This window comes from Poecilia latipinna, unplaced genomic scaffold, assembly GCF_001443285.1.
Source record: "Poecilia latipinna isolate Pla-1442-1.1 unplaced genomic scaffold, P_latipinna-1.0 Scaffold998, whole genome shotgun sequence".
Lineage (NCBI taxonomy): Eukaryota > Metazoa > Chordata > Actinopteri > Cyprinodontiformes > Poeciliidae > Poecilia > Poecilia latipinna.
Window position 1 is genome coordinate 188,257 of NW_015113614.1, and position 18,490 is coordinate 206,746.

At 39.4% G+C, this 18,490-nt stretch overlaps 2 protein-coding genes across 5 annotated transcripts; both read left to right on the plus strand.

The window, feature by feature from the left end:
* Window positions 1–3,121: 3,121 nt before the first annotated feature.
* On the plus strand, window positions 3,122–6,579 carry LOC106958584 (probable G-protein coupled receptor 139). The gene is made up of 3 exons (XM_015050541.1): window positions 3,122–3,201; window positions 3,646–3,751; window positions 4,497–6,579. The coding sequence occupies exons 2-3, from the start codon at window positions 3,673–3,675 to the stop codon at window positions 5,504–5,506; spliced, it is 1,089 nt and encodes a 362-aa protein (XP_014906027.1). The 5' UTR covers window positions 3,122–3,201; window positions 3,646–3,672; the 3' UTR covers window positions 5,507–6,579.
* A 2,546-nt stretch (window positions 6,580–9,125) lies between these two features.
* traf3ip2a (TRAF3 interacting protein 2a) lies at window positions 9,126–14,500 on the plus strand. 4 transcript variants are annotated; one of them, XM_015050536.1, is made up of 10 exons: window positions 9,126–9,229; window positions 9,673–9,706; window positions 9,822–10,262; window positions 11,197–11,293; window positions 11,389–11,573; window positions 11,656–11,744; window positions 11,822–11,890; window positions 11,971–12,075; window positions 12,214–12,288; window positions 13,644–14,500. In XM_015050536.1, the coding sequence occupies exons 2-10, from the start codon at window positions 9,691–9,693 to the stop codon at window positions 13,788–13,790; spliced, it is 1,224 nt and encodes a 407-aa protein (XP_014906022.1). In that variant the 5' UTR covers window positions 9,126–9,229; window positions 9,673–9,690; the 3' UTR covers window positions 13,791–14,500. The 4 variants fall into 4 exon arrangements, with proteins under 4 accessions (XP_014906022.1, XP_014906023.1, XP_014906025.1 ...); XM_015050537.1 differs by having other exon boundaries at window positions 9,676–9,706; XM_015050539.1 differs by lacking the exon at window positions 9,126–9,229 and adding an exon at window positions 9,259–9,408 and having other exon boundaries at window positions 9,676–9,706.
* The last annotated feature ends 3,990 nt before the right edge of the window (window positions 14,501–18,490 follow it).

Here is an 18,490-nt window from a genome sequence, read left to right on the forward strand (position 1 = left end):
GAAAAGAAAAATAATTCTGACTATTTTTAGATTAAAGTGGAAATTCTGAGGAAAAAAGTCAGAATTTTGAGGTTAAAATCATATTTTTTTTTTTTTTTTCCCCGAGTGGGCCAAATCTTTGTGCTTCATCTATTTGTATTTAAAAAAATTTCTGTTGTTTTATACGAGCTTCTATAAGAAGCTCTGTGCGCTCCTTAACGAGGATTATGTTTCTACCAATCATGCTCCTTCCTCGCAGCTCGGCCACACTGCTTCTTCTCTTTCTTGCTCATTTAAGTGTTTTTTTTTTCTTCTTCTTTTGGTGCAGCTTGGAGAGAGTTCCCATCTTCTCCAGCTGCTGAGCCCAGACCAGTTCAACTGCTGAGTTGCTTCTTTCTGCTCTCCTCGTATAATTCAGCTCCGTTCAAGTCTTTGTTCCAGGTGGTTCTTTAAAGATGTGGTTGTAATGTTGAGTCAGGAAAACTCGGGGACCAATTCAGGTAACGTGTGAAGAAGTCTGAATGTGGAGCCAGTAGAAATGAGGATTCAGCCCAGAGTCGCTGAATAGTCCTCTCTTTTTGTCTTCAGTTGTACAGCTGAATGATTTGTAAGTGTGGCTAACCTCACTCCTTTGTATCTGACATTTCCATTTTTTAACATTTCTTGTTTTATTAATTAAGTGATTTATTTTTCTTTTCTTTTTTTTGGCGTTTGGAATTCAGAAAAGACAAATAAACATTTTACACTCTTTCTGAGACTCATTTCTGACTGGAATTGCAATTGAAACATCTGTACACATACTGAATAAAAACGAAACAATTTCAGATGAAATTTGACTAAACTTTCTCGAATTTATTTTAGTAAGGATAGCTAAAATAATTTGGCTTTGCTAAATGACCAGACAGAGAATAACTTCAGAGAATCTTAAACTTTCTTTAGATTAAAAACTGACATTCTTTTCTAATCAGTCTGCAGTCATTTCCCCTCACACACAGTTTCCCTTCCCTCAAATGACTCCATATTCCTCCCGGTGGACTGTAAAATTTGGGAGAAAACAGCCGTTCAATAATAACTAAATACATTTTTTGAACATGCTATCTTTGTTGATTATTCATTACCCAATTATTGTATACATAATCACAGTGTAATACTTTAACCTTTTCTAATTCTGCAGCTAAAGTTTAACCTATGTATGATGAAACTAAAACTACTATAACTATGAAAAACTAAACAATATTCAATAACTAATAAAAACTAGATAATTAGACAAACAAAAAGTCAATGAAATAAAACTAAACCATAATAAAATCCCCCAAATTATTCTAACCCTGAACCCAAACCTCAAACACCCTGCAATCACAGCAATTAATCATAATCTAAACTAATAATCACAGAATCTTTAAAGGAACTTTACTGTATTTTTTAATTAGTAAATTAAAATCCTTCATTTAAAAGATAAGTGTCGTCAAGCATTCAGGCCAGCAGGCATTTTAACACTTTAAGGGTCATAAGACTGTTCATGCAATGGTTTGAGAACACCATTCCTGTGGAATAACAGCCTGCTCTCACTTATCTACAAGCACCATGAGGATATTTTCCATGTGTGTGAAAGGTCAGAATGTGCTAAGTGACAACTTTGGCAACATTGTCACCCGGGTACTGTTGCAGAACTCCTTGGGTTTGGCTTTTTACCAATTTTTTTATTGTCAAAATAAATTACAAGTTATTTGAAAATGTTATTGATGATTTAGCATAAATCTTAAATCTTTAAATAAAATATATAATTATTATTATTATAAATACTTAAAACGCTACAAACAAGGACGTTGCCATGATTATTGCTTCATGTGGTGGCAGACTTCCGGGTATTTATACTAATTTATATATGTATTTATGGATGGCGACAGGGCGGACCAGCAGCTGCACTCTATTTCCCCCAAATTAGGATTTATAAAGGAATGGTGCGTGCGCACAGCTTTATGCATCCAATTTTTTTTGTGCACCGCACATTTCTAAATTTTTCCATACTCCAAGTTTTACTTTGAAAACTGCGCAGACTTTTATGCATGAGCCCTCAGATTATTATGATTCACAACTTTCGCTGATATAGTTTTCAGCCAAGTCAGAAGTGACCAGGATGAGAATCAAGGACCGTGGTCTTGAGCCACAAAAGCGTAGAACGCCTTTTTTTAGTTTCTGGAAGAAGTCCTACCCCAAGTGGGGGAGTTTATGTATGTCTGGGTCTTGTTCAGAAATTATGGAAAACATAGAGCTGTAGATAGGCAGGCGGATTGTTGCTCTGAGTGCTGTATCGGTCTGTGGTGGTGAAGAGAGAGCTTAGTCAAAAAGTGAATCTCTCCATTTACTGGTCGATCTGTTTTCTACCCTCATCTATGGTTACGAGCTCTGGGCTCTCCCTTAGAGTTAGGATGAGAAGCTCAGTCAGCAGGATGAACAGGAGTAGAGCTTCTGCTTCTCCACACCGGGAGGAGCCAGTTGAGGTGGCTCAGGCATCTCGTTAGCCTGCTTCATGGACACCTCCCTGGTGAGGTGTTTAAGGTACATCCCACCTGGAGGAGACCCAGAGCAAGACCCAGATGGCCCGGGAACGCCCTGGGATTCCCCTGGAGGAGCTGGCCCAAAGGTATGGGAGAGTCTGGGTCCCTCAGCTTAGACTGCTGCCCCCGCAACCCGACCCCAGATAAGCTGAAGGTAATGGATGGATGGTTTCAATAGGGCTATAAATATCAAAATTTTTTTTTTTTTGCCAATATCATCTTTTGACAAGAAAAAGCTAGTGTTTTTTTTTTTTCCAAAATCATTTTTGATTAAAAAAAAAAAAAAAACTTAGGCTGTTATTTTATTTTAAGAAGGTGACAATATTTCCTTATATATCCTGGGAAAAATATGGCTAGCTCACCAGAATCTCTGGATCCACCAGACTCACAGGATCAAATAAAACCTCCACCATAAACACATGGCTCACTCTACCATTCTCTCTTTTCTTCCAACAGTCATTAGCATCAGTTGAGGATCGGTTTGGGGACATTCTCCTCCTTTCACCTATAAAGAGAATGAATCCCTCCTTCTTCAGTCTGTTAGATCCCTCCTTCTGTTTAGCAAAGCCTCGTCCATATGGAGCTGTAATCAGCCTGTATCTGTGTACAAGACTGTTTTATGGCAGGAGCATAGCTAGACGGAGCACCGCCTGAGATCCAACAGGTTTGACTGATTTAAAACAATTAGAGATTAAAAAGTAGGAATGTTGTTTTTGGTTGATCAGCCAGCTTTGGTTAAGGTGACTTAGAAGTAAGGTGGAAGCTGACAACAATGGTGTTATTTGACTATTTTTCTATTGTTCTTGTGTAACAAAGCCAGACGATCAAATTCCCAGGTAGAGCAACCAAAAGTCTCTGCTAAGGGAATTTACTCCACTGCTTCCTCCTCATTAATCATTGACAGATGAAATTAACAGCAGAAAATCAACATATTTACAAAACTACTTTTGAGTCATCAGCTAAATATTGTCTTTCAGTTCATAAGACTATATAGTGTCTTAAATTACAGCTCAGTAAGAGGCTGTGTTTATGTTTATAAATTTAGTATTTAAAATTGTCAGTAATAGGTCTGTATGTAGTTAATGTATTCTTACTGGCTTTACTGCAGGTGTTACATGTACGAAGTGGATGAATCATGGAGGGAGCCAGCGTCTCTGTGTTTGTCACCGTGCAGAAAATCTACTACCCGTTGCTTTGCATCATGGGTATTCCAGGTTTGTCATCATTTATGAAAGCCTATAGATTTATTACACACAGAGCGGTGTGTTTCAAATGTTTACTTCTCTTTAATCTGATGATCATAGCTTATAGTTAATAAAACTCAAATTTCAGTTCCACTGAAAATGTGATTATTCCATAATGATTTAAGTAGTCTTGTAAGAAAAGTAATACATCGTATTAAGCAGAAGAATAATTCAAATGGGGAATAAATATAATGTCTTGCCATTGACTTACATGTCAATGCTAATTGTGTCATGACGGCCCCTTAACTGGTATACTGATTGTTAAGGGACCTATAGTTACACTGAGTTTTAACAGTGACAATTAAGTTTTTTTTAGGTAGTGTTCTATTTTATTATTTTATTATTTGTTCTTTGAAATTTGGGGATTTTCATTAACTGTGAGTTATGATCAGCTAAATAAAACATTTTTACAAAATAAATGCTTGAAATATATGAATACTGCCAGCTTATAGTTTACATTAGGTTACTTTGTACTAACTGTAGAAATAAATAGATTATTTATAACTAATATTTACAAGGTTATTGCTGTGGAATGTTAGAGTGTCAAAACAAGAAATATAAATTGAAAAGAATAACCTGAGAAACATTTTAAGAATTTAAAGTAAAGAACCATCTGCTTTTGAATACAAGGTCAACAGAATTGCAGAAATAAAATAAAAGACATTAATGAGCTGAAGTAAACAACGCGGCTTTTAGGTTTTGTGTTTTCTTCCAGCAAACCTCTTCACGTTCTACATGATCTGTTTTCGTAAATGTGGGATGTCCAACACGGCCATCGTTTACCTGAGCTGTCTGGCCATTGTGGACACCTTCTACCTGGTGTGGGTTATACTTCTGGACCTGACTCTGACCTTTTGGACTGTGCAGCCCTTCTGGCACTCTTATCCATGGTGTGGTATCCTTGGATTCCTTCAGTATGGCTCCCTCTACAGCTCCTCCTGGATTGTGGTGGTGTTCACCATTGAGCGTTACCTCGTCCTCAGAAGCACCGCTTCCAAACAGAATTTTTCTCAAACATGGGACACTAAAATGTTCTGCACAGCTATAGTGCTGCTGTCCCACCTGGTGTCGGTGCCAATGGGTTGGATCAACATTGTCACACCTGTAAACATAACCGTGGACGGAGAGAATATGACACTCCCCCGCTGTCGATATCGCAATCACACCTATTCTACAGTTATAGTCTGGATAGCTACCTTCCTCTCTGGAGGAATCCCCATTGTGCTGGTCATCATCTTCAACTACCTCATTGGATACCACCTGTGCCGGGCCAGCAACCTCTTCACTAAGGAAGAACGGCGCATCATGTATGGAAGGAACACCAGAGGTACATTAAAAAGAACCATTCTCATCCTGGGGACTGTCTCTGTGGCCTTTGTCGTGCTTAGTCTTCCTCGCTTTGTCACATACTGCATCCTAAGGACCAGGTACAATGATGAAAGCTTCAACAGGAATGACTACAGCATTCCAATCAACATAGCCGGGGACGTGGCTAACATGCTCCAGAACCTCAACTCCACCACCAATTTCCTGCTCTACTGCATGGTCAGCCGCCGCTTCAGGCAGGAGCTGGTACATGCTATAACCTGCAAGGCAAAGGCCCGCGAGCTGAGTACTCTCCTGAACCACACTACAATGAAAGTTTTCTCTGTTGTAAATCATAAGGCTTCACTATCAAGCAGCCAGGTGACTGTGGTGTTAACCAGTCTGAAACAGACGGAATAGAATAGAACTTAATTCTGTTGAATTCTGGCCTTCATAGATTCGATCTCTATGATGCTACCATTAGGATGCCAACATGTATTTTTATCCATTCCTTCAGACTGGTCCTACGATGCAATAATTTAAATTACAAGATGCTTGGACATCTAGTAGACCCAAGATGAGTGGTTGTATCACAATTGGATTATTATAGCCAGGCATTTGCTAGAGAGACCAACTGACTGTGAAACAGTGAGTAAAGGCCATCAGCCACTGAGCATGTTTCGTTAACACCTGACAAAGTTTGGTAGGGTCACACTTTGGGTTGCCATGAGGATGCCTGTACCAGGCAATGCCAAAAATTTTAGGACTACTCCTTACAGCGCAATGCAGATTTTTGGATGAATTCATATATTAGTTCCAACATCGAGCCACCATGTTGCCTGTACATCCAACATGCGAGGCTATTGAACACCGCTTCCTGACAGCATGTAGACCCACATTCCTAATATCTTCAAACTTTGTCAAGTGCTAGTATTGAAATCTCAGACAACCATGTGGCACCATCTGAAAATCACACTGAGTCCAGCAGTGTGATTTTCCAATGACTGTTGGAGTCTTTGGCTGCCTCTTTCTGCCTTCTGATTCTTGTTCTAGACATTCAACCTCCAACTTCTGAAAAATGTTGGAAGTTGCATTAACCTCCAAATGGGAGTACTTTTCTAACCCTGGCTTTCTGTACTCCATCCTTGGTCTACATGTGTACCAAATTATGTCCAAATCAAAAAAAATGTTGTGGATGCCTTGATTGGTCGATCAGGTGGTAATTTCTTTAATCAGCCTGAAATGTATGACAACATATATGTTTAACTTAGCTGTTTTTTATGCGTAGTTGTAGTTTGAAAATACTTTAGCAAAATGCTTTAGCAAATATAGCATAATATGCTAAAGCAGGGCTTTTCAAAGTGTAGGGCACGCGCCGCTGCATGAAGGGAAAGCAAGAGGAGAGGGAGAGTTCTTCAGGGACTTGAGTAAAAATAATTAAACCAGAAAAAGTAACTGCAAATATTTAACCAACTTCGCCAAGTCTATACCAGGAAAATGGAAAAATGGATCAATTTTTAGTACCTGAAGTATCATGACTGAGGAGGCAGAGTCTGGGCCAAACAAAAATGAAGGAAAGTATGATGTTAATTATTTGAAGTTGGGATTTTAATGGGTTGGATCTGAAGATGCTCCACTGCTGCAGTGTTTGCAAAATTCTGTGAGTTTGTTTTTTGTTACAGGAAGCTAAATGAACTGCAGTCACATCAGAGTAGTTCATACTTTTAGTGTTTTAGCATATTGTGTGGTGCTACACAGAGCTAAAGCAGGTAAACCCAATAACATCAAGTGGAACCTGGAACATCTAGAATACCAACAGCAGAAAGTTTATTGTTTTGAGGAGGAGCTGTTAGCTTTGCTGTCTGAGAGGGCACTAGCTCTAACAGGCTTTGAAAACCTCTAAGCTAAAGTATTTCTGATAGTAACATCTTGTGTGTGTTGTTAAGAGTTTATTCAGGCTCTTGATGGATCATTGAACATAATAAAAGGAACTGGAGATTCTCTTGTTGCTGAATAAAACTTGGTTTCAGTCAGTTAATTTTGTCCAAGTTGAAATTTCCATTCATCTGAAAACGGGCCAGTTACCAGTATGAAGGCATGCCAAAGTTTTAACATGTTACAATTTTAAAGTTTAAACATTTCTGTCATATTTTAAAGCTGCAGTATGCAACTTTTATAAACAATATGAGTTTTGACATATTTAAAACTGTCAAGATGTCACAGCAGTAAAACACAAGATAGATGTGAAAATATTGTGCTCCTCTGCTCCTCCTTATGCTCCTACTGCCTTCTGCAGAAATACACAGCTCGGTCAGAAACAACCAATCAGGAGGAGGGTCTTAGTGCTATCACGCTGTCAATCATGCTCATGTATTCTCTGCAGCTGTGTAAATGGCAGAGAAAAAACTCACCATTACAGGAAAACTGTTTATCTGTCATCATCTATTCTGAGCATTCACAACAGCCTCTGTAGGCTCTGTAATATATATATAAAACGTTTGAGTTCTGCTTGTGTGGTCACAGAGCATGTTCCTTTTCCATACCTTTACAGTCTTGATTCTTTTCTCATATTAACAGACCAGCTTACAATCTGGGTAAGGTTCAATGAACACACTCGTGTGGTCAGATAACGAGTCAAATTAATTTACAAATCTCTTTCATTTTCAGTTTCAAGAATTGGTATCCTAGACACAGTGAAGCATCTGAAAAGAATAACGCAAGGTTGACTTGTGTTGTAGTCATTGATTCAAATAATCAAATGCTTATTTGATTAAATGGAGTAACTCTAACAGTCAGTTATGTCTGTTACATGTCCATGTCAGAGTGATGTGTATGTGTCATAAGTGTTATGTAAGAGCTGCAACACTGATGTGCTGAAATATTTTACCAATTCCAGAAGCTCCATCACAGTCTGGCTCATGTGGTAATCATGAACCCAATGTCACATCTGATGATCATGTATCAGTCTTTAGCTTAAGTTAACATGAAGCACTGGAAATATCATCTTCTTTTGCATCTAATACTACAGCATACACAATCTGTTCACTATAGGATGACTGCAAATCTGTCACGGATAGTCTGGATATATATATATATATATATATATATATATATATATATATATATATATATATATAACTGTGACTCAAACATTGCAGCAAAGATCCAGTGATAACTTCGTTTAATCCCACACAAAGTTATCAAAATGCTTTATTCACCAGAATCCCTGAAACAGAAAGTGAAATTTCAAACTGTCACTTACTGACTTGCCAATTTTATTGATAATTTTCAGACCATTTTGGAGCATCCAGAATAGTATTTTATTCTCATATGGTCAGCTGATCCTATCCTATTATCCTATTATATTATATTATTAAACTTGACGATAAGACCATAAAAAGTAATGTACCCAGTTCTGACACAGCAGAATACTATAATTTCCACCCTGTTTAAAACTGGCTCACGCAAAAGGCAACACACCTACTTCAAAGACAAACCAGCATTTAATGTTCCTCAAAATCTCCTTAAGCTTAGATTTCCTAACTTGTCAAAATGGCAGCATGTGTCGTAAGAATGTAAATAGTCAGTGAACTTCAGGAAGGCCTTGTGTGAGTTGTTTTCCTGAGGCTGATACACAGCCTCAGTGTGACAGGGGTAGAATCACACATTATTCTTATTAAGGTGAACCTGTTTTAAACTTATTGTTGACAAACTATAAGATGACTGGCAAGTTTGTTTGTTTTTTTAACCAAAGCAGTTAGTTTATGTTGTGCACTTTGTTTTAATCTTAGTAATACAGTAAAGATTAAAGCAAAATAGACTATAAAATAAATTAACTACGCAATGTATCACTGAGAAAGATAAATCCAATAAATTGTTTTAAAAGTATGTTTTTTTTGGGTGGGTGGGAGGGGGGGAGGGGTGTTGTTCTTTACCGTTTAAATATCAGGTCAAACAGTTACACCTGACAGTGTAGCTGTAGAAACAACCTGATGGGCAGTACTGGACTTATTGCCCAATGCCATTTGCATAAATGGGTCACGAGACTGGAAAACTTTGCATAAACCAGGAAGAAGGAATGTTTCCTGTTTGCTTCAGAACAAGTCTGCTCAGTAGTTGAGGAATCGGAAAACTGGAGCTAAGGTGGGTCATATCACGTTTGGCTTTGTTCTTTTTTGTTCTTGTTTTGTAGTTCTGAACACGAGAACTTGTGAGATTTTCTCCTTCTTTGGGAAACGCACCTGCCTTAGCTTCAAATCAGTATTTCTGACCTTTGTACTAGTTTCTGTGTGATCGCATTACATTCCAGCCAGCCTGAACAGGTAGAGTTGTTGCTTCGTACACATCAGTGACAAAGATTAATAACCTAGTAAAGGTACTCCTGGGAAAGGTTTTTCCACGTTCTGTGATATTTTCAGTAGTAGCAGCAGTTTCTGTTTGTTAATCCTGACTCCGGGTAAGCATAAAAACTGTCATAGAAGTTCTTATGCAACATTCTGTGTCTGTCTCTCTATGTTGGGTAGAATGGTATGAAGGGTGTTCTGTTTTCTTAGATTGCTGAAATGTTGTTCTCCTTTCCCCTAAAGTAGCTTCCTGTGAAGAAAATGGACAGTCTCAAAGGTAGGCAACATTTTCTTTCTCAGTCTTGCTGTGTTTGAGGAAGATCTGTCTTGTTGATCAGAAAGTAGTTCCCTGTAAACTGAAAACTTATTTTCCTTTTGGCTTGTTCTCTTAGGTCCTTGCTCTCATCGGAGCATTCCTGTTGAGACGGATGAGCGGATGACAGTCTCAGGTATTGACTTGGCCTCGTTCCCTTCTTGTGACCAGTGTGGCGGACATGAAGAGAGCATCAGGAAAGTTGAGAAGCATGGCTGTGGTAGGGAAGTGTGTGGGGTGGGCCCCGCTAGACTCCCTGAGGGACTGTGTGAGTATGAAGGAAGAGCAGCTGCTCAGGCTTTTGCTGACTCTCGCTTTATGCCCCAACATGCGGCTCACCCAGTAAGACAGAACCAGCCATTTTACGAACAGGACCCCAGGAATGATCAGAGGAGGGGCCTCACAGGCCCTTCAGACTGTTCTTTTGAAGAAGCAGAATCCTTGGAGCCTCCATTACCACTCATGTCAAACATGAACTGGGTTCACCACAATGTGCCACAACACCAACCGTGTATGCCAGGTCAGTGGAACTGCTGTATATTCAACATGATGTCCACTCTAACAGTAAGGGTAAACACAGTGCACTTGTATTTACTGAAAAACCTTTTGTTTACACCTCTTTTCAATCCATTATTTTGAATAGTTAACCTTTTAGGTAAGTAAGAAAATGAAGTCTGTGAAATGGTATCGCATACTGTGCCTTCCAAAGTAATTCATGTTCTCGATTTATCCATATGTAACTCGATATCGATGATGTTAATTTGTTAACATGTCATGAAACACAAAGACTCTCAGTGAAGACCCATGCTGAGACAGATTTATATGGTCTGTCATGTAATTCAGCCACTTCCGTGTTGCTCTAACAATGAATTCAAGTTTACTGAACATATCTGGTATCAGCTTTCAAAAGTTTGAACATCTGTGATAAACAGCTTTGTGTTTGTGTGAAAGGTTCATATGTTGTGGCTGAAATGTACTCTGTCTATACAAGTAGGCCTGTGACAATAACAGACTTTTATGGATGATAAATGGTCCCAGAAGTTATTGCGATAAACAATAATATTGTTTATTTGAGACCATTTTCAAATAATATAATATTAGTTATATTACAACTCATTCTAAAAGAACAATAAACTGTAAATTCTAACAAACATTTAACCCTGGAACTATTTAAATATCTAAAATAAAAAACAAAACAACAACAAAAATTAATTATGAAGTCTCTGTGGACAAAAATATCCTTCAAAAAAAGAAATAGTTTAAATCAAAGCACCAAACTAAAGACTGTCATCCAGGTTTTGGTGGAAAGAAAGAGAAAAGGGAAAATTGATAAATTATGCAAATGTAAATTACTGAGTTTGTTTTAATTTATTATGCGATTAATTGATTTATTGTTTATTGTGACAGACCTATATACAAGAGGTTCATATTTGTTCTACCATTCTTCCCTGCAGGCCTTGCTACAGTACAGAGACAGTATCACCAACCCGCACCCAATCACCAGAAGAATTACTGTCGATACAATCAGGACCTTCCACCCCAAAAACAACAGTTTGTTTTCAGACTTCTACTTATTTACCAGTGGTGTATATAATACTCTCTGCACTTTGTCTTCATGGTGGATTATGTCTTGTATTCCTCTGCAGGAATGTCCCACACAGCACTCCTCAGCTTGAAGAGGCTCAATATGTTGCTCGAGGTTTAATGCCTCAGTGCACACCCCCTCCTGCTAATGTGATGCGTGAAGTCAGCGTGGGCTGTTCTGCTGCTGCAGGTGCAGGAGCGTTCACTGGAGAGATCAGGAAGACCATCAGCTTGCCTGAGGAGAGCAGTAAGCTACATCCTTATATAGCAGGTGCTTGCTACGTCACCCTCTTCTGGTAAAAGGTGTTTCACTCACCTCTCGATTCCAGGGAATGTTTTTATCACATATTCCGTGGACACTGCTGGTGAAATCATTAATTTTGTCGGATTTTTGACCAGCCAGGGTTTCAAACCAGCTGTAAGTCTCCTAACCTTTCCATCAGCATTTGAGACAATCAAACGTTTCACACACTGAGCTTGCATGAATCTCCACAGATTGACATCTTTGACAATCCAATCCGAAGAATGGGCATTAATAAGTGGATGGATCGTTACCTGAATGATGTGAGTCTGTCTGATGACCTGTCAATACCTGTCAATACAGAATATTTTCTAAAAGCTGACAGAGTGGTGGTGTTTGACAGAAATCAGTGCTCATCATCGTGGTCATCAGCCCCAAGTATAAGGAAGACGTGGAGGGAGGTGGAGATGACGACCACGGCCTCCACACCAAGTACATTCACAACCAGGTCAGTTGCCTGTGCACAGGATCTTATTGCAGTCATGCTGGACAGTGATACTCCTAACAGAAAAAAAAACAAGAAGTAGATAGCTTAGCCTATGTGAAAGTTGTGGTGTACCACTATCTATCCTTTGCTCTGCCACAGATTCAAAATGAGTACATCCAACAAGGCTGTCTAAACTTCAGACTGGTTCCTGTGCTGTTTCCCAATGCAACTAAGGTAAGAACAGACTTTCACAAAAATCTTAATGTTGTTAATTCTGACTATTAAACATCTCTTAAGATCCATCCAGCTTTAATACCAGCACGACTCCTGCATGTCATGAAGAGCCAGTGCCCATGTCAAGTTGTCAGTGTTCAAGGTGCACCCTGGACATGGTGCCAATTCATCAAAGAAGTCAAAGCAAACTATCAGATGAACACCAATAAGAAATTTAGATTTTCAAGTTAACCTTGTATACCAAATACCATGGACAGGGAGAACTTACAAATTCTATACACAGACCAGGATCTGAACTCTGAAGAGGTAGAGTACACTCTGACCAGATCAACACAGGGAACCACAGGACAACCGGGAACGCACACACTCTTACCAATTGACAATTCAGAGTGAACAATTGGCCCAACAGTCATGTTTATGTATGGACTGTAAGAGGAAGCTGGTATACTCAAAGAGAACCCATGAATGAACAGGAAGAACATAAGCTCAGAAAGATCCCAGGTTAGGATTCAACTCCAGAGATTCTTACTACATGTTTACTGATTTTGATGTTGGCATTTGACAAAATGTAACGTTTATTGCTTTTTTTCATACTAGGTGACTGTATGACGTTTTTATGAAGCAAAGCACTTTGAACTGCCTTGATTGAAATGTGCCAAATAAACTTGACTTGACTGCATGACAAAAGTTATTAAAAACAGAGACACCATTTAACAAAGAGGTGGGCAACCCTGGTCCTCAAGGGCCGGTGTCCTGCAACTCTTACATGTCTCCCTGGTCCTACACACTTGAATCCAACAGCTGAATCACCTCCTAAGTGCAGTCAGGTTCTCCAGAGTCCTGCTAACAACCTCATTATTTGACTCAGGTGTGTTGAAATAGAGGCACGTCTAAAAGTTGCGGGAGACCGGCCCTCGAGGCCTGGAGTTGCCCAGCCCTGATCTAACCTGAGATAGCAGAGAAAAAATGACATTTAGTGCCTTTTTTATTTAAACGCCGTTGTATATTTTAAAACAACCTCTGTGCAGTACCCTCCCCTTCTTCTGTCAGTTAAGAAAGTGAAGTAAATGTGGTTTTCAAACTACCCTGGGGACTCCCACAGCATCACAAAGAATAGAATTTGGACTGAAGCTGATAACAGCATGGATGGTCTCTGTCTTTGGTCTGGACCACATGGCGTCTTCATTCTAATTTAAAATGTGTTTGGTTCTTCTTAAGGTTTGAGCCATACTAAACAGACAAGCACTGAGATGAAAAGGGGAATGAGCTGTTGGGAGTGTGTAGAGCTGAGATAAAGAGACTTCAAGAGACGGGTCCCCTGTTTGCTGACCCATTCTGCTGTCTATTTCTGTTAGAGACACGTGCCAAGCTGGCTCCAGAACACCAGGCTCTACCGCTGGCCCCGCGACACCCAGGACCTGCTGCTGCGTCTGCTCAGGGAGGAGCGCTACATCATCCCGCAGCGGGGCCCTGACATCACCCTTACTGTTCGTCCTTTGTGATGATGAAAAAAATTAACTCTTAGAAAATAGGTTTTCTTCCCAGAAGCCAGACATAGAGAATCAAACAATTTAGTTTGAATCTTTGTCGTTTGTTCCTCTTTTTTCACGTTTTTGTTGATTTGAGGTAGCTTCACCTCCAGTATTTATTACTCAAGCCATACTCTTAGAACAGATGAAAACAGGCACAGGAAAATCCAAGAACCTAAGCATTTAAAGTTATTATCATTGATTATTGATATGCTTGGAAATAATTATTTTTTGACCAGCAGGGGGAAGCAGAAGAAATTATACACTCACATCTGATTAGTTTACAACATTCTTTGGTAAACAATTTTTAAGTTAACCACACATTCAAAGGTATCAACATTTACAAACATGTATATTTCTGTGGAATCATGTTTTATTCCTTTTGTTTATGAAACATTTGACCATTCAGGTACAAGGAAGCTCTCTGAGTATAAAAACATCTTTACTGGAACTGTAGCTACGTAGTTAATTTTCAGCTATTAAATTTCCGAGACTTCTCAGATTACATATGCACGTTTATTATGTCATTATAGATAACATCATTCGTAGATTTATCAGCTTCATTTTACACTCTGTCAATGTTTGGGATGATTGACCAGTAGGTGGCAGTATGCATCAATGATAACCCTACAAGAACTAAGAATCGCTTTGCTGTTGTAATAAAATCATGAATGGAAGCTAAATGGTGGGGATTTTATTTTGCGGGAGAAGAAAAAAAAACTTAAGTGGATTAGTAAAGCATCAGCGTGTTACCGTGTTCTGTAGGCGAGCCACAGCTCACACATCCGGTCCAGATGTTCCACACCAGCGCCCTGATAAGGGAGCATTGTGCCTGCAACGACCTGGACTTCATCCTCCTGCCCTGCCGCTGTGCCCCGACTCACTCAGAAGGTTGTTAAAGCTGCCAGCAATGGATGATTTGCTCACATCTGCTATTGTTCTCTCTCTCTGTGTGTGTGTGTGTGTGTGTGTGTGTGTGTGTGTGTGTGTGTGTGTGTGTGTGTGTGTGTGTGTAAGAGAGAGAGAGAAAGAGACATAAATGCAGTTACTAAATAGAATGGAAATCAAGACTCAAGAGACAAAGTCCTCACTTTGCATTGAAGTACAAGGATGTGTGTACCAGGTTTCTATATCCTTAAGGGGACCTATTCTTTATACATTGTGTGTGTGTGTGTGGGGCGGGGGTGGGGGGGGGGGTGTATGTGCCTGTTTCTGTGTGTGTTATCAGCACCAGGTGTTTTTTAATCTAAGCACAAATGCAGCCAGAACCAATAAATCCAGCCTTTGTTATTGTGCTGCTGGACACCCAGGCCGCTCCACGCAGCCTTATCAGGCTCAGGCATTTTCCCCATTTTTGAACTGGACCTTGCTTCCATCTTTTCCCACAGACTTGCATATCACAATTTGTATATGTTTTGGTTTTAGATTTTATTAAACTCAGTTTGATTAGACGGAAAGCATTTATTCTCAATTTGATTTAAATCCTGATCCTTAGACTGCACCATTATGGCAGATGAATCTGCAGTGATGTGAACCATTCATGGAAGGTAAACTTTCACTCAGTCTTATGTGCCATCAAATAGGTTTTCTAGTAGAGTTTTCCTTCATTTATCTACATCTATTCATCAGCTATAACCAACATCCCTGTTCCTACTGAAGGTACAGGGATGTTCCTGACCCCTCCACCACCATGTTTCACTGTGGGTACGATGAAATATAGTATATGTGGCAGTACTATTGTGCCACACATAGGGTTGTACAGGTAGGTAAGACAGTTCCATTTTTGCACCTTCTTACTCTTGCCCCCTACATGTCTTGTTGCAAACTTTAAATTGGACTTCATTCGATAATAGTTTTACCCGTTCTTCTCTTTTATGAAAGCCAGATTTTTGGAGTGCATAACTCATAGTGAAACAGTCAACAGGTTGTCAACCTGGAGTTCATCCATCCTCTTGTCTGAGTGATGCTCTTCTTGCCCTGATCTGTGAGTTTACATGTCTTGAGTGAGTTTAAGGTTTTCTGTTATGTTCTCCATGTTCAGATGATGGATTGAACAGAGCTCTCTGAGATGTTCAGATCATATTGTCTCAGAACCTAACCTTGCTTTAAACATCTTCTTTCCTAACCTGTCTGCTGGGTTTCTTGTTCATGATAATATCAGAGTAAAGACAATCGTATTAATGCTGAAACAATATATATATTTCTGTAAAACATGTTGAAACCTAGCACTCCTGCTTTGCATATAGAAGGTCCTGGATTCGAATCCCAGCCTCAGGTCTTACTGCATGGAGTTTGCATGTTCTCTCTGTCCATGCGTGGGCTCTCTCTGGGTATTCTGGCTTCCTCTCACAGACCAAAAAAATTAAAAAGACAACATGACTGTCAGATTATTTGGGTTCTTTAAATTCTCCTTAAGTGTGTGTGTAAGTGTTTATAAGTGTGTGTGCATGATTGTTTGTTGTCCTGTCTGTCTTTGTGTTGCCCTGTGATAGGCTGGCGATCTGTCCAGGGTGATCCCACCTCTCGCCTGTTGACCGCTGGACAGAGGCACCAGTACCCCTGGCAACCCCAGTAGGGATAAGAGTATATGATAATGGATGGATGGGTGTTGAAACCTTGCATTCATTGTCATAATTCTTCACAATTTGTGTTGTCTTTCACACAAAATCCTGACAAAACAAACTCATGTTTGTAGTTCTACCATGACAAACTATGAAAACGTTCAAAGGGTATGAAATGTCTCCTTTTTCATGTATCATCTTTCTTATTTTTTTTCTAGACAACTCTAGCTGATTGACCAGAAATATTAATATAAGTTCAATGTCTTGATTAGACTAAAGGACTGAAAAAGACTGTTTTGAAATATTTCTGCGGCATAGCAAAATAAAGCACTGTCGGCCAGTTAAATTATGGCAACCATTTTTTTTGGCTTTATTGAAAGTGTTATTCATCTCAAGTTTGCTATGCTATAATAAATAGTCTTGTACCAGTCCATATCTCCCCCAGCTGCTGCTAACAGTGGTGCATCAGGTTGTTTCTGTCATTCATTTAAATAACAGAGCTAGCTATAATCCTCCCGACTACCAAGAAAAAACTTATTGTCCAATCACCATTTTTTTTAAATCCCACATTCGTTGTAAGGTAATAAAGGTTTTATGCACTTACTTTGTCTCTTCCCATAAAATGTGTTATTACTGATTAACGCCATTTTTATGAATTAGAAAAAGGTACGTACAAAAGTCCCACCCCTTCACATGTGGCATCATTGAAAAGCCCTAAATGTCCTCTCCAGATACCAAAAGGAATTAATTCAGTAGAATGCAGAGGGTGGGAGATATTGAAGTTTAGAAATGTCCTCTACTACTGGTAGTCAGGAGGATAAGAAAGCGACATGTGTTTTAATGTTTCTGTGTAATGCAAACTGCTCCAAATGTTTTGTTTTGCAAACAGGAAAAAATCTTGCCCAATTGATCATATTAACGTTGTTTTGGTTCATTTTATTAAACAGACAATATTATGTCAAATCAACTTTTCTGAAGTTTACATAAGTTTATTCCCTAATCAAAAGCAGAACTGGTGTGTTGCTTTGATTCTTTCATGGATGTTTGAGAAATCAACAGGAGAGCAGGAGTTTTTAAAGAGACAGAGGCCTGATTTCAATGCATAAAATATATAGCATTTTTATAACAACTGAAGGTAACATAGTTATTTGATTGTGCTATAAAAAGGCAATATGTGCTTGGAAAATACTTAACACTGCCCCTTTAAATAATAGAAGACCTGTACTATAACAGAAGATGGGAATTCACGAAGTTTGATTAGTACAATTATAGCCTCAAAGTTATCCAAACTATCTGTCCTATTCTCATTTCTGGATCAGGTACCAGAGCAGTAAATTGGCAAACTTCTACCCTGTCAGCATATCCACAATTTTCATTTCAGGAAAAAACTGTGACAATGAGTCAGAACTTTGCCCCTGTCTATCCTTGATTCATCTCCATCTCTATCACTGTGACATGCTCTTTAAATCCAAAGGCTTATCTGAGCAGAAAATGGCTCCTCTCCCTCTGGGACCATCCATGGTGAAATCATCTGCACTCGGTGTACTATGAGGCACTTTAGATAAAAGCTCACACCAAACACTGCATTAACTGTGGCATATATCATATTTTTTTAGATTAGTTTGATGGTAAATTTGTCCCTCAGATGCGCTCTCAGCCCTCAGGCTGGCTGTCGGCAAACCTGAGCAGATGCTTGCTGATTGGCTCATTAGGAAAGCCAGGCTCTCACTCAAGGTCAGCCTACTCTCTATCAGGTTAAGATTCCCTTTCCATCAATGTGAAGATGCTGATGAGGCATTTTTCATCGCCATGAAGTCATTAAATGTGATGTCCCCGGGATGAACCAGCTGTTTGGAGAGGCGGTCGGCTCCTCCAGTGGAGAGGGGAGAGCGTAGGGAGGCCAACCCACCCCACTTTGCTTCCTGCCACTTCCAGGCTGCTACATTAGACTGAGTGGAATTCTGAAGAGGAAGAGAGGCAGCTGTGCCAGGGAAGCAGCCTCTAGAGACACCCAGGACTGGTCATGTAAATTACAAGACTGAACATAGGTTGGAGGACCAGAAATGTCCATTCTAACAAGTCTAAAACAGTACCATTACATTAGTATTCTCT

What these genes read in the sequence shown, in the direction of transcription:
- LOC106958584 (XM_015050541.1), top strand. Translation starts at nt 3,673, where the DNA reads ATGGAGGGAGCCAGCGTCTCTGTGTTTGTCACCGTGCAGAAAATCTAC. An exon ending in TTGCATCATGGGTATTCCAG is followed by an intron (nt 3,752 to 4,496) that starts GTTTGTCATCAT and finishes GTTTTCTTCCAG; the next exon opens with CAAACCTCTTCACGTTCTAC.
- traf3ip2a (XM_015050536.1), top strand. An exon ending in GCCAGGGTTTCAAACCAGCT is followed by an intron (nt 11,745 to 11,821) that starts GTAAGTCTCCTA and finishes GAATCTCCACAG; the next exon opens with ATTGACATCTTTGACAATCC. An exon ending in TGGATCGTTACCTGAATGAT is followed by an intron (nt 11,891 to 11,970) that starts GTGAGTCTGTCT and finishes GGTGTTTGACAG; the next exon opens with AAATCAGTGCTCATCATCGT.